Source organism: Spermophilus citellus (genome assembly GCF_964194105.1).
Source record: "Spermophilus citellus genome assembly, chromosome: 12".
Taxonomy (NCBI): Eukaryota; Metazoa; Chordata; class Mammalia; order Rodentia; family Sciuridae; genus Spermophilus; species Spermophilus citellus.
Window position 1 is genome coordinate 103,877,228 of NC_138198.1, and position 16,088 is coordinate 103,893,315.

General features: G+C 48.6%; 1 protein-coding gene across 3 annotated transcripts in view; it reads right to left on the reverse strand.

The window, feature by feature from the left end:
* The window catches only part of LOXHD1 (lipoxygenase homology PLAT domains 1), a gene marked incomplete at both ends in the record, with an annotated part of 139,103 nt that extends 123,774 nt beyond the window's left edge, over positions 1 to 15,329 (reverse strand). For all 3 annotated transcript variants that reach the window (XM_081263228.1, XM_081263227.1, XM_081263226.1), the window contains 3 exons: positions 1,535 to 1,615; positions 8,359 to 8,473; positions 15,200 to 15,329. In XM_081263228.1, the coding sequence (XP_081119354.1) occupies positions 1,535 to 1,615; positions 8,359 to 8,473; positions 15,200 to 15,329 (326 nt within the window). The remainder of the gene's footprint in view (positions 1 to 1,534; positions 1,616 to 8,358; positions 8,474 to 15,199) is intronic.
* Positions 15,330 to 16,088: the final 759 nt, after the last annotated feature.

Genomic DNA, 16,088 nt, shown 5'->3' on the forward strand with positions numbered 1-16,088 from the left:
TCGCTTTGTGGCTCTCAGATACCTGCAACTAGCAGACACTATCCTTAGCCCCACAAATCAGGGGAATCCCCCATAGCCACTGAACCAATGTTGCCCCATAGAAATATAATATGAGCCACAGCTGTGATTTTAGATTTTTCTAGTAGCCACATTAAAAAAAAAAAATACAAAGAAACATACAGAATGAATTTTAAGAATATGTGCATTTAATTCCACTTACTTTAACATATAACCATGTCAAAATTTATTAACAGTATATTTTACATTCTTTGTCTTGTGCTAAATCTTCAAAAATCTTTTGTATGTTTTTTACATTTAAAACATCCTAATTTGGATTAGCCACATTTCATGTGTACAGTAACTACATGTGTCTAGAAGCTGCTGTTTGGGGGCAGCATAGATTCAGACTCTTCAAAATCTGTGCCCTCAAGATCTTCTCTCACTTCCTATAGCCACCTTTGTCTAGAGCCTTCCCTAAAACATGGCCCCTGGACAAGCTCACTTGACCTGAGACATCTCATTCCTGCCCATCACAGTGAGGATTTATAAGGACAGGTGTTAGCAGGGGAACCTCAACCCAGTTGAGCACATGACCCAACACACAGGCGACAGGCACAACGTGTCAGAGATACATGTATGTGCCTGGCATAGAGCCTGGCACCTGCTAGAACCTCAGCTGGTGGCTTCTTACCCCACACATCAAGGTCCCTTCCCAACCCTCCCCTCTGAGAGTCTTTTTCCTGCTTATAACCCCTCCCTCCACCCAATCAGTGCCCAGGGCTCCTGTGCTCCTAACTTTTCTAGCAGGAGGAAGAAAACTCAGGACTAAATTGAGACCATATTTGACCCCTGTCCAGGCCCTAGTCTGAATGCCATCAGACCACAGATGACCTTAACGTTCTGACAAAAGAGCACAAACGTAAAGGGAGTTGATGAGCAGGGACTGGGAGAGGAAAAGGTGAGAGAAACTCCCGCTCTGTAACAAGGTGGTGGATGAGCTCTCCTCGTTCAGGACGCTCCCCTGAGAGGACACCTCGGGGAGCTCTCTGTCCAAAGGCATCTTGCAAAATGAGACCCTCTGAAATCTTACTGCTTGTCAGTTATTATCCTAATGCTAACTCGTGGAGTCTAGGGTCATTGCAGATGAGGCACCACTATTATAAAGGAAGAGCCTGAGGTTTGAAAAGGTGAATTGCCCAAACTCCTATAGCTAATAAATAGCAGAGCAGACACTTAAACCTAGGCCATCTGGACTCAGTCTTGCTCCTAACCACTGTGCCACGGTGTTTCTCAGAGCCCATGTCCCAAGTTTGTGAAAATTTGTCTCAAATAATCTTAATCCAAGAAATGAGTCTCTAACAGGGATTTAGGTCACTGTAGTCAGGATGGGAAAGAAATAATTTGGGCCTTTGGTAATCCCTCAAACAGTACCTGGAGAGTATCCATACCCAGAAAGAATCAATAGTGAAGTCAATTCCTAATCGCTCGCCTTCATCTGCATTGCCCCCCCCCCAGGTCAGGGCCAGCTCCTCACCTGATTTTATAGATGAGGCCCACGTTGTTGGTTCTCACCCGGAACACATCAACATTGGCTTTCTCAAAGGCAGACTCACTCCTGCAATGAACATGTGCTCAGTTAGTGCAGATCAAGGTGTGGCTCGCAGGCTCAGGAGGAGAGCTGAGGGCTGGCATCCTCTTCTCCCTCCATCAGCCCACTCCCAGTGAGAGCTACGTTCAACCAGATCCCATCCTGAGCATCTGACACGATGGGAGAGGGTCGGGGCAAGGACAGTTAGTACCTTGCTCTCACACTCAGGGTCTTTGCCGCAAGTCACTAAAGCAACCACAGTGGGCCATATTAGCCCCACATTACAGACCAGTAAACTGCTAGTTGGTGGCAGAGCCAGGACCAGTATGTGACTCCCCGAAGTCATGAAGCCATGCCTACTGGTTGCTCTGGGCTGGGAGGCTGGAGGAGGAAGGAGCAATGGATGCCATGGTGCCCGTGGGTGCGCAGGCCACTCTGCCTCTCCCCCTGCTGGCCTTGGTCTCGGTGGGAAGAGTTGCAATGGCAGCCCCAAGTGGATGCAGACTTGGGTGGTAACTGTGGTCCTGCCATTGCAACAGGAAAAGGAACATTCCACCCCAAACCAGCAACCAGGGAAGTGGGGTGGTGAGGGAAATGCAGATCTGGCAGCTTCTAAAAGGTGCGAACAGAGAAGAGTACACCTGAGCCATTCGGCAACGCGGCGCCCCAGCAAGTCCAGGCTCTGGAGCATCCACCCAGCTTACACACACAGGGCTGCAGCTGACTCGCATCAGAATCTACCGGTCCTGTCGATGACTGCTCTGTCCCCTATGCAGACCAGGACAGCCCCCGTTCCAGCAGCTCTGCCTGCCCTGCAGTTGAGTCCTTTAGGCCTGAGAAATATAGACCTCCCCCTGTGCTCCTGGCCAGGGCTTTTGGAGTAAGCACACGGCCCAGGGGAAAAGAAAACAGCAGAAGATTTATGCCAACATTATGGTGTGGATCTTCAGTGTCTCCCCAAAGCCCGTGTGTTAAAAAACTTGGATCACAGCCCATGGTTCTCCTGGGAAGTGGTAGAAATTTTAAAGGGTGGGGCCTAGGACTGAGGGTACCACCCAGTTGGATAGCAGTCGCCTAGCATGGGCAAGATTCTGGGTTTAATCCTCAGCACTAAAAAAAAGAAAAAAGAAAAAACAGAGGTCACTGGGATCATGCCCATGAAGGATATTGGAACCCAGAGCCTTCCTGTCTTGTCTTCCTGTCTTTCTTCCCAGCTGCCGTAAAGTGAGCAGCTTCCTCAACCACTTACTCCTGCCATGGTGTGCTGCCCAAACCGATGGGACAACCAAGCCTGGAATGAGAACTCCAAATCTGTAAGCCAAAATAAAGTTTCTTCTTTTTAAGTTGATTTACCTCAGGTATTTGTTAACAGCAATGAAAAACTAATAGCCTCTTCATTGGTTATCAATGTGCTTCAAACTAAAGGGCGGGGGGGCTTTGCCCCAATGCCAGAAGGCTCAGGCTCAGAACAAGACTTCGTGGGTTCTACAGAACCCAGAAGCTGGGATTCTGCAAACAGACCCACTTTGGCAAATAATTGCCTTGGGAGAAGTTTCCTTAAGAAGGGCATCAGGAGATGAGGGCCGACATCTCCTAAAGCAGAGCACAGTTCATGAAAACGCAAACTCAGACAGCCTTGTCGGGTGCACTCTGGGTGCAGAGAAGGGAGGAGGAGAGTGGCAGAGCCTTCCGGGTTTGTTGGGTTGCAAAGGACCCTCTCAGGTGGGTCTCACCCCTGAGGAAGAGGGGAACTAAAGCTATGCTCAGCAAACAGTCCATACTCCACCGTCGCATAAGAAAGTCGATGAATGTCATCTTTACAGCTTCAGCAAGAGCAAGGAAAATAAGAAGTCTCCTCCATGAAGAATGGTCAACCTCTTCCTGGAAAAGGAAGCTTACCAGTCTGGGGCTTGGAAAGAAAATTAATCAAACCAGCACTCATGGTAATCTAGCTGGTGCAGGGATTTCTCACCAGTAATATACCCAGGTTTGGGTTCAAAGTCACAGCGGCTATTAACTTGGAAAGCACAGAGTCATCAATTGTATACGCTAGGATTTTGTGAATGAGAAATAAATAAACAAATGTTATTTTCTCTTTCAACACATAAGACAACTGATTTTTAGAATAAATAGACAAGAGTTTCTACATCAGATAAATCCCCCAAGGAATAATCACTCTAGGAAGCTATATGAAAGAATATTTTGCCATCTTTAAAAATTCTATTATAAAAGAATATTAATAAGACAGAAACACGTGTATGATACAGGCTTTAAAAGAAAAACAGGTTAAAATTGAACGTATGAACACAATAATCAATAAAAACAGGAAACCACCTTCATTTAAAAACAACGGAATGGAAGGATTTTTATAAAAATATCATGTCTTGATATTCAGATTGTGTAAGAAGTGTTGATAATTTGTTTTTGTCTCCAGTGTTTCCAAATTTCTCCAAAAGAACACTTTTTGCTTTTCTGATTATGAAATAAAGCACAACCCCATGATTGGGCACTGCCCTGCCCCACCCCACCCACAGGCTGCCAGGGAGGATTCTTTGGAAGGTTTGGGAATTGCTAGGCTTTGTCTTTTGAGACATGGAATTTGGGGAGCAGCTGCTGCCACTGAGTAGAGGCAGAGAAGGGCACCCCTCCCCATTTTTAGGCAAAGATGAGGTGTGATTTAGAAATAAATCAGCAGGTTTCAGGGGGCACCTCTGATGAAGGTTCTGGAAGGGATGCTGACAGCCACCTTCAGCCCAGGGGAACCCTGCACCCATGACATGCTCCATTGTGCTTGTTAAATAATCACCCATGGTGCTTTACAGTGTGGGGGTGCCATGCAGAGGAAAGTAGGGTGACCAGGACAGGCAGAGCCTGAGGAAAAGAGAGCCCACCAGCCAAGTCCCAGGCCCACACTGGGGTATTTCAGGGTAGTACCAGACACAAAGCAAGCTTCCAGGGATGGCGGATGGAGTCCAACCTCTCTTTGGAAGTCAGGGAAGGCCTTCCCTGTGCCAGGGGATCTCTCTCTTCAGAGAGAAAGGGCTGCAGAGACAGGCTCCACCCACTCCCTTCACTAAGGGGAAGGCCTGGGACAATCCCAACCACTCTGGGATGCTCACTTTTGGCCAGTCAGAATGCAAATGCCTGTGGGTCTCAGAAAATGGAAAGGGGTAGATATAGCAAAGCAGAAGAGGGTCCCCGGGCAAAGGAAATATTAAAAATACAGACTCCTCATGTTTCCCGGGAGAATGAGCCTTACCATGGATCCTGGTTCACCATCAAATACAGGCTGAGGCCGCACACAGCCCCTGTCCATGCCACCTTGCAGCAGATCCCCCCCCACCACCACCCCCTGAGCCCTTACAGGTTGCACAGGTCATTTTAGCTGCCCGTCAGGCAGAGCCATCAGGCTAAAATGCCAGGCACTCTCCACACTCTCAGATGGTGAGTTCTCAGCAGGACAACTGTGTTCCAGAAGATACATGAGATCCCATCCTTTTGCCATATCCTGGTCACATGGCCCAATGTTGGGAGTGGTTCTGGGTAACAGAAGGAAACGGGGATAGGAGCTTCCTCCGAGAGAGGTTCTGTTGGCACTTTGTGGAGGTTCACAAGTGAGGGGACCTCAGTAAACATGTCACATCCTTTGCTGACTAGGAAAGGGTCTGGTGTGTTCCAAGGAATTTGGACACCAGACCACAAATATGGAAAAGATCAGTCTTTTAACATCAGACATCAAAGTTCTTCTTGGAGTAGGAATTATTTTGTGTAGGGGAAAAAAATTTTTGCTAAGCCATTTGGGGGTGAAAGATGAGGTGAGACACAGGAGAAAAAGCACAGGATTGGTCAGGAGTCAAGGGTGAGACAGAAGAGAGAGGAAGGGGTCCCGAGAGATGTGGCCAGGAGACTGTGGAGAAAGAGGGCAAAAGAAATTCCAAGATGGTGGTGGAATTTTAAGAATAAGAGGTCTGGTATTCCATGCTAAGCTGTTTGTGTGGGTTTGTAATGTGTGTCTCTAGCACTGTGAGCTATCAGTGAACTCTATTACAAAAGTCGTGCATGTGTATGTGTGTGCGTGTGCATGTGAAGGACAAGGGGCTGTTTTCCGGGTGACACAGTGAGTTTGGCTTGGGGTGGGTTTGGGTATGGAAAAGAGGCAACAGCTGAGATGTGAGGAGATCATGAGACCCTGGGGACGGCAATGTCCCAAGCTAACTTCATCTGTAGCTCATGTGAAGCCTTGCCTGCCATCTGCTTCCGGGTTGCACAGGCCTGCTGGGATCCCTCCCAGCTTCCATCTTGAACTGAAAGGGTCATCGATAACAAGAACCACGTCTATGCAATTTTCTCTGCAGACTTTTTCTCGATTCTTGCTGCAGCCAGACTCCAGCCTCCTCATCCCTCATTTATCATGCTCCCTGTGGTCAGATGATCTTGGCCACTACCGTAAGTTGAGCAGCCACCTATCAACTTTCAAGCAAGACCTCCTTGAGACCGGCCTCCCTGCCCTTCCCATCTTGCCCCTCTCTCCCCCTCACCACGGCCCTGCATTTCCAGCTCCGGCCTCCTCCTTGCAGGCCTACCTTGTCTCTGCTGCCTCCATACTCCTGCAAGATATTCCCCTCAGTCCAAAGGACCGTCTTTAGACCCCTCTCTTCTGAGTTCTTTTCACCACTGGATGCCTGCACTGTCCCCTCCCTATGAAGTTTATTGCAGCCATACGACACCTTAACTTTACTGAGTTCTGACTACTCACAAAGGACTAAGATCCATGCTGGAAACCCAAGCAGCCCTTCCCATGGCCCTCGTCCTGCAGCTCTCCCCGCCTCCCTGTGCAGCCCTCTACAGCCTCCCAGAGCCGCAGCAGATCCTCCAGGTCACTGCTGCAGAGACCCCTGACCAGATGCATTGGGATCCTGAGCAGATGCATGCTCTTCTTCCCAACCTAGAGCATAAAAATAACTGATCAAGGCAGAGACCCCCATCCGCATCCTTCTGGAGAATGCAGGCTGTCACGGGGTCTGTTGACTGCATCCTTGGGCAGGCTTGGAGAAGCCAGCTGCCTGTGCCCCTCTGGCTCTGCCAGCTCACTCGAGCCTACTCCCCTTTACTCTCTTCCCATGGAGAGGCAAGGCTGAAGCTCAGGCTCCTGAAATGGGGATCAGTGACAATCCTACACACCACTTTATAGAAGTCACTCTGGGCCCTTCCTGAAAAGATGTTTTAATAGAGGACAAAATGCCAGGGGAGGAAATTGAGGATACTGGGTCCATGAAAGAAGGAAGGTGAGTCAGAGAAGGAGAAAAGGGTTAAGAAGGTGGGCTTCTGTCCTAGAGGCTTCTCCCTCTTGCAGAGCATTCTGGGAAGGCACATGGCAAAGAGGACGGGCATTTCATGTATTCCCTTTACCGTGCCCACATCACTGGAGGGAAAGACTTCTGCGAGTATATCACAGGCAGTGAGAGCAGTGCAAGGAGGCAGGTACCCTGTTCTGCAGAAATGGACAAAACAGCACATTATGCCTGCCTCACCCCGGCCTCAGCCTTGCCACGGCCCAGCCAGGCCGCAGCCCGCAGTCAGAACAAGCACACGACACGGGCCTGTTCAGCCCGCAAGGCACAGAGTCCAGAGTATCCTGGCCTGGGGTCCCCACCCCAGCCACCCCTAGACGCTCCAGGACATAAATCCAGAGGTCACACCCAGAGCCCCAGGGACCCCTGAGGGGAGTCTCTTACACACCCCAGGGCCAGAGTCATGAGGTCAACTTAAATATTTACACCAAGACCACGGATCAAGGACCAGCTTCCCCTTCAAACACTCCATGACTCTGAGCCACTCTCTGCTGCTCTCTGGACCTCAGTTTCTCCATGATGGCTTAGGATCCATCAGTGGCTTCAAATGTTTCTTAGCTACGGAAACTTCAGCTCAGGCAGAATCTAACCCAGTGAGCATAGGTAAGGCATCCCTACGTGGAGCTGCTCTAAGATAGGGGGCATGGTGCCCAGAAGCAACTGGTCAAGTTCCTGTCCGCTCAGCACACAATGAAAACAGTGAACTAGACCCTCCCTGAGGACCCTGACCATCTCTGAAATTCTGTGATTCTGCTAATATGTGCTCAGGTTTTGCTGTGTGGGCCTCTGTGTATGCATGGGTATGGGGTCAGGGAGGATGAAAGACAGGACAACAGTCCTTGCCTCAGAGGGCTATAATAGCATGCAAAAAAGTGTCCACAATGCACATGTACACATAAGCACACACATGTGATCCATGTGACCGAGTGTGCATGACTGATGGGCAGGTTCAATGACAGGTCCCAATGAGCTTGGTGCAGAGCATATGAAGCTCAAGACTCCTTCACACAAATGAGCTTCCCACTGTCCCTGCCCCAACATCCCTACGATGATATAGGAGGAAACCGAGGCCTTGGATACAATGAGATTTGGCCAAAGTTAAATGACTGCATAGTAAAGCTGGACCTGTACCCATGTTTCTTGGTCCTAAGTATTTATTCTCCCACATCAAGGCACAAATAATATGAATTCTTGGCAGATCCAAATTAGGCATTACTGTCCACAAAATCAAGAGAAGGGATAAGGAAGACTGATGGGGTATCATTGGGAAAGTCCTGGCTGGTACATGACCCCTCATCACTTAAAATGCCATGATCAGATATGCCTTCTCCCCAGAGCAGAAGGCCACCCCTGGGTTCCAGAAACTTCCTCAACCCACACTAATGCCCAAGAACTCGCCAAGGCCAACGTGGTACTCACTTGCTGGTGAGATGGAGCTTGGGAGAGAGCCCATTCTCTCCAAAAATTGTGATGAAGACATTGGCATCCGTCCCTGCACCACGAACGTCCCCCGTAGCTGTGACCACCTCATACACTGGAGGAGAAAAGAAGACGGATTGTAGGCTCAGGAGAGAACCCAGAATTCTGTATAAGCTTGGGGAAACCAGAACTCCTACCAGCCTCCAAGGGATGCCCCGGCACAATGGACTCTGGGAATCCTTCTACCCCAGATCTCCAAAAGCCTCTGAGCCAGAGTCAGACCCACACCAGCTCCTGCTGCAAGACCCAGACTTCACCTTTGATATCATACTTGTTTTGCAGATAAGGAATCTAAAAGCAGGAGACGAGTCCAGTCACAGCCTGCATAGTGTCAATACTAGATGGAGCCCAAGGCCTCTCAGGATTTTTCCAGCACAACACAATGAAGCCTCCCAGCCTTCTTCAGGGTCTGCAGCTGGCCCCTAATTTCCTCTTTGCCTTCTACATGATGCAGCCAGAGCCCACCCTCACCTCCCACAAACCACCTGGGCAGTGCCAGTTCAGGAGAAGCCACCCAGGGCCAAGTGTGCAAGCTTTGCAAATGGTCCCTCTTTGGCAGGGATACTGAGTTCCCTCTTTAGGGTCTCTTGAAGTTTATTTGATTTGCTATCAATTCCTCCCATTGCCAGGGAATGAATACCATCAGAGCCTACCTGCTGGCTACGGAGAAAAGGAAAGACAGAGACTGTGAATCGCTGCAGCCAGGTAAGCAAGCCAGATGACTAGGGATATTAGGTAGTTAGCAGAAGTGTTGGCCAGGCTGCAGGACCGTGCATCCAACATACTTCCAGAATCGACTCCCAGAATCACAGCCCAGACCTGGCCTGGGGAGAGTAGCTGCTGCCAGCCACCCCAGAGCCATGTCACCTCTACCAAGTGGAAACAGCCAAATCACATCCCCATCAGTCTGCCCCTCCTATTCCAAAATAAATGCCAGGTTCTCAGCCTGTTCCATGAAAAGGTTCTCTTCTGAATCAGTCTTGGGCTGGAAGCTGCCATACATGCGTGCAGCAAGGGAGGCTGAGTTTGAGAAGCCAGCAAAATGTGGTGCCAGGTGTCCATCACATCATGGGAATATATTAACACCAATACTTAGTAGTTGTAGTCATAAACAATATTGCCTGACATCCTATAATGTGTCTAAACCTGAGCACTTGAGTATTGAAGCAAACCTATTATCATTCCTACTTTCTAGTCTTTCCAGAGCCAGTCCCCCAACCAGCTGCTGAGTATATCTGAGGTGCCCCAACGAGGCCCAGCTTATGGGGAGGAAATTTGGGGATTAGACATTCAAACCTATCTATTCAGAGTCCATTCCTCAGAGGCAGTTTGTCCCAGGTGCTGATGGCAAAGTTGGGGACTGAGGGCTGAGGGATCTGAACACCTTCGTGCAGCTGGTGTGTGCTCTAGGCCTGCAGCAGCTGCGTAACAGGTGCTGCTCACACCACGGCAGGCCACAGTTTGTGTGAGCTGCTGCTAAGTACCCCATTGCCATGCCACAGAGATCAGTGGGTGGCCATTGCTGGCTCCTCCACTTAGAAGCAGGGTTATCCTCGACAAGTTCCAACCTCCCAATAATACCTGGTCCACTGACTGTTCTGGGGATTATGTATGTATGTCAAGACTCTGGCACATAGAAGATACTCGATTAGCCTTTCTTTTTTTAAAAAAAACTATTGTTGTTTATGCAGAGAAGCTGGTTTGAGCTCCAGGAGCCAACAGCTCGTTCCTTTGGCAGTCAGGATGTTGGCTGAACTAACATGCACGCAAATGATGTACCTACATTCCAGAAGTCCTCAAGGAGCACCTTTGTCCTCCCAGGCCTGTGATGACCAGCAGCAGTGTTTGGGGGCAAGGGGACCTTCTGATGCCCCTGGTTCTGATGATACCCCATCAAAGCACTGAGGTGGGGCAGAAGCGGTGTGTGTGTGTGGCTCCCTGTCACTCATGATAACCAGAGCCTGCATTCTTAATAGCCTGCAACCATAGAGGAGCTGGATCTGCAAACCACCACTGACCCTGCAGGCTCTGGGGCCTGAAGTGTTGCCTGCATGGTTTGCACATGGGTCAGGGCATGTCCAAACAAAGCGTTCACAGAAGGTCCAGCCTGATAGAAATTCTAGAATCATATGAGAGAAGAAGAGCCCCAGGGATGACTGATTTGGAGAAAAGTCTGGGGAACAGAAGAGGGATGAGGAAACTACCTCAATAGCTGACACAGGGGTACACAGTCACTACTTATACAGGACACCAGCCATAAACAAACTGACCCACTGGACATCACTTTAATTAAGACCACGAAGAGAAGGAAAATGTGAGCCACCAACTAGGAGGTAACAAAGGATTCCTTCCCAGAAGACATAAAGAATTTACACAAATAGACAAGAAAATAGAGACCACATAATTTAAAAAAAAAATGTGAGTGTGTAACAGATGTGATTCTGCAATCTGTATTTGGGGTAAAAATGGGAGTTCAAAACCCAATTGAGTCAAATGTATGAAAGATGATATATCATGAGCTCTGTAATGTTTTGAACAATCAATAAAAAAAAGATGGCAATTATCTAAAGAAACTGGTGAGATAAGAGTGTTAATTAGAAGATAATATTGGTTCAATATTTTGTATTGTATTAATAAAACATTGATGTTTGGTTAAAACAAAAAAAATGTAGATGTTGATGAGCCTTTATTTTTTATTCATTTATTTATATGTGGCACTTAGAATCAAATCCAGTGCCTCAGACATGCTAGGCAAGTGCTCTACCACTAAGCCCCAGTCCCAGCCCCAAAAGACCACATAATTTTTAAATGTGCAACAATTTCTTTAAAAGATGATCATGCACTTACCATAAGATCTAAAAAATCCACTTTTAGACATTAACCAAAGAGAGATGAAAACACGTCTACACAAAGCTCTATGAATTCAGTCTCCACAGTGGCCTTATTCCTGATGGACCCAAACTGCAACCTAAATGTCCATCCACAGGTGAATGGATGAACAAACCACAGTGTGAAGGCACGGACACTGCCATGCATGGTGGAAGAAAATCAAGCACATTACACTGAACTGAAGTCAGACCAAAATACTACATTCTTTCCAAGGCTGTTTACGTGAAACTCTATAAAAGATTAATCTATTTGTAAGTAAATTGTACTTCAATAAAGTTGAAAAGTGGACAAAAGACAAACAGACATGTCACCAAAGAGGACATCCCAATGGCCAACAAATGTAGGGAAACATGATCACAGCAACCTGGGAGGCTGAGGCAGGAGGATTGGAAGTTCAAAGCCAGCCTCAGCAACTTAGCAAGGCCCCGTGTGACTCAGCGAGACACTGTTTCAAAATAAAACAGAAAAAGGGCTGAGGATGTGGCTCAGTGGTAAAGCATACTTGGATTCAATACCCAGTACCCAAAAAAAAAAAAAAAAAAAAATCACAGGGAAACATGCTCAGCACCATTATTAATCAGGGAAAAGCAAATTAAATTACAATAATATACCACCATATGCCCACCAGAATGGCTAAAATTAAGACTGACAACATCATGTATTGGCAAGAACGTGGAGCTACTGTCACCCTCAGACAGGGAGGTGGGTGTGTGCGTCTACACGAGCACCCAGTAGGTAAACATATGCTTGCCCTGTGACCCAGAAGTTCCACTTCCAGTTACAAATCCAAGAGAAATGAGTGCGTGTATCCATCAAAGATGGGAACAAGATTTGTAACAGCTTTACTCATAAGAGCAAAATAACTGGAAATAGCCCAAGTGTCCATCAACAAGACAATTGTAAATAAACAGCGATGTATTTATAAAATACAGTCGGACCCACCAACCAACTACATGACATGTCACAACAGGGATGAATCTCTTGGATGTAATGTTGAACGCAAGAGAAGATAGATGCAGAAAAGTATTCACCATATGATCCCATTTATATGAAGTTCAAAAACAGAAAAAAAAAAAAGCCAATCTATGAGGATAGATTCTGGAGAGTTGTTAGCTCTGGGAAGGGGTATGAAGGACTTCGTGGGGGCTGGGAGTGTTCTGATCTGAACAGTGATTACACAGCCCGTGCATTGCAAAATTAATCGCTCTGTATTTTCATGATTTTTTTTTGCACTATGTATACATTCTTCCTCAATTTAAAAATGCAATTTAAAAAAATCTAATTCAGAGAGCCGAAGAAGAATCTTGTGGAAGTCAGATATCTTGTGGAAAACACAGAATTCTATTTGGCTCTAGAGGGAAGGACCCTAACTACTAAAGCCCCCAGGCCAGCACCCAGGACAGTCAAGGGCATCGCACTGCTCTTAGCAGTAGCCCAGCACGTAGGAAGGGCTCTGCAAATAATTGCTTGGATGAATAATTATGTGGAGTAAAAAATGAATGATTGCATGGGCTGGGGATGTGGCTCAGGAGGTAGCGCGCTCGCCTGGCATGCGTGCGGCCCAGGTTCGATCCTCAGCACCACATACCAACAAAGATGTTGTGTCCGCTGAGAACTAAAAAATAAATATTAAAAAATTCTCTCTCTCTCTCTCTCTCTCTCTCTCTCTCTCTCTCTCTCTCTCTCTCTCTCTCCCCTCTTTCACTCTCTCTAAAAAAAAAAATGAATGATTGCAATAATCAATGGAATGAAGAAGGAGGACAACAGAATGAAGCTGACCAGTGTTGGAATCCCAAAGCTACTATTACTGGCCTTGTGAGGGCTACTGAATTTCTTACTAAGACTCAACTTTCTCATCTCTGAAGTGGGGATAATATTTTCCTCTAAATATTGTGGTAAAGATTCAATTAAATAAAACAAGGTGTTCCATGTTCATACTCATTGACCAGGCACTTTCCTCCCTTGGGAATTTATGTTACAGACTCTCATAGTTGAATGAAAAGATATTGCCACTATCTATCACATCACCATCACTGTCGTCACCATCACCATCACTGTCCCCAACATTATCACTATGATCACATCACCATCACCATCACTGTCATTACTATCACGTCACCATCACCATCACCAATGTCATCCCCGTCACCATCACTGCTACCATTTTCATTAGCAACAACCTAATGCCTTGGGAAATTGCATCTAGAGAGATGCTGATTGACCCATTTGGGATGCAGGACAGGAGATGCCCCAAGGGCTGCGTAGGCTGGCCTCTGAGGTCCCTTCAACTCTCAGGTTCTGGTATAAATCACTGTTTTCCCATCCCGGACCTGTCTCAGGCAGAAGGCTCAGCCTGCCCTCCGAGCATTGAGGGAGCCACGCTCCTCCCCGGCTGACAGTGAACAGTGTAGGCAAAACAGAGAAGAAACACCTGGGCCTCTCTCCTTGCCCTTCCTTCTTATCACACACATCAGGACTCCATTTAAAACTAGATCCCAAAGCTCACAGGGAGAACCGTCCTTGTAACCCAGAGCAGCTGGAGCTCAGCATATAATTACCAGTAGCATCAACCACATTTTCCCCCAGGACCCTGCAGCAGATCAGAGAGTTCATGGGTCTCTTAGAAATATCAGTGTGGCACCCACTCCAGCTTGATCTTCTCCAACTGGTTTACCACAATCAGAATTGACAGGTTGTCCAATTTTAGCAGCCAGATCAGCTAGATTCAAATCCTAACTCTGATCAGCTGTGTGATCTTGGGAAAGTGACTTAACCTCTCTATGCCTCAGGATCCTGACTTTAATGACCCAACCCACCTCAGTGCATCATTAGGAGAATGAAATGGGTTCGGATGCGTGACATGTTTAGCACAGTGCCTAGTGCACAGTGCAGTACTCTATTCAGCAGTGCCAAAACACGAGAGAAGGACTCACCTTGAGAAGGGATATTTGAAGTTCTTATCCTCTGTCCCACTTGTGACTCTGCTCAGGTCACTAGTGTCTCAGAGCCTCAGTCCTCAACCTGTTAAATGGGACTCTCACACCTGCCTTCACTGTTCTCAGGGATCCCGAAAATCCGATATGAGAATGGATGTCAAAGGGCTTCAAGACAGAGACCATGTGGGCGCAGCGAGGCAGCAGAGCCACAAACAGAGCCGACGGGTGCTGTCTGAGAGGATCAGGTGCATGGGAGCTGAGGGTGCCTGTCCTGTGGTGATGCTGCGCCAAGCCGGTTCCCACATTAGCCCAGCAGAGCAGAGCACGTGTACTGGGAGGTGGCGGAGCCCCACTTGTTCTAGACCCTTCATTCTTCTACGACCTCAGAAGACACCCAGGGCACCTTCCTGCTGGAGCCACAGCTAAGGCCACCTTCTCTGAGTTGGTTCTGGGTATGGACCACTAAAGGCAGAGCAGGACCCCACGGTCATGGAGTTCAGGGCGGCTGTGGCTAAAGCCCAGTACCGGACTTCCATGTAACTATGGAACCATGAAGAAAGGGACATAACCAGGGAACTCCACCCCTCCTGGGCCATGGCGGGCAGCAGCCGCCACCCCACACTGGGCATGGAATAAGGGGTCAGGCTTTCTCCCCAAGTTGTCCCTTTATGGCCCCAGCCATTCCATGCACTCTGCCCCACACAGACACACAGACCATCCTGTGGACTCGGGCTGGAGCATTCCCACGGGGTCTGTGGTCTAGTCTATTCCGTCCTGCTGGAACACTGCCTCGGGCATGTTTCTGACCTCTTGTACCATGGGGGCCCTGGCATGGTGCCTCCTCCAAGGCGGTGTAGCTATCTGGGATGACTAGGGGACTGGAACCCTGCAATCGCCACCAAGAGCAAAGGCAGGTCCTGGAGACCCGTGCCCACCCCCCCCCTTGCGGGACGCACCCCTGGCCTTGTAGTACTCGTGCTCCAGCTCCTCCTCATCGTCCTCTGAGGCGTAGTTCCGCAGCTCCTCCTCGTACAGGCCCAGGAAATCTATGTCTTTTTTTCTCTTCTTCTTCTTCTGGGGCATCATTGTGCTGGCTGTCTCTTCCTGGCCCACGCAGGCTCACGTGCTCTTCACCTGTGGCCTGGATACCTGAGCGGCAGAGCCACTGTCCCTTGTGTGGCTTCACGGCTGGGTGGGCCAGTGACCTGTCTTCCCGAGGTCTTGTCTCAAAGCCCCTTTCCCCTCTCTGGCCCCTGAGACGATCTCAGTGCTTTCGTTGCTCTTCTTGTCCTTGTCCCCTCCCTCCACCAGCCTCTCCTGCTTTGCACCTGCCCTGGGGGTTCTCCGTGGGCCTCCTCACTTATTTATGCAGATGAGACGGCTGTCCTCTTGCCTCCCTGCTCCTCCCCCGCCAGTCCCCACTTCACAGAGTCTCAGATGACATGTTGAGGGTGGCGTCTGTTTTCTACCTGGTCTCCCTAGGGAGGGCCACCGGAGACACCTCACTCCAGGGGCAAGCAGAGTCCTCCCCACTGACCCTTTCAGCCTCACAGGCCAGGAGGGCCCGGAACATCACCCTAGGGCCAGGGTCCTATTGAGGAGGACAGACCAGGAACAAGCCACACTCCCGGCTCCATTTCTCTTCATTATTCATGACCTCCGATCAGCTTACTCAGAACCCCGGTTCTTACTGGATCCTTGTTGTTTTTCTGTTTCCTTCTCCTCGAGACTGCTGGCTTCGGGAAGTGGCCCTTCTACAGAGGAGACCCACAAGCTCTTATCCCACAAAGCAGCTATTGAGCCGTGACTTAGTGACACTATGGGGCCAGAGCCCAGGACCCTGGG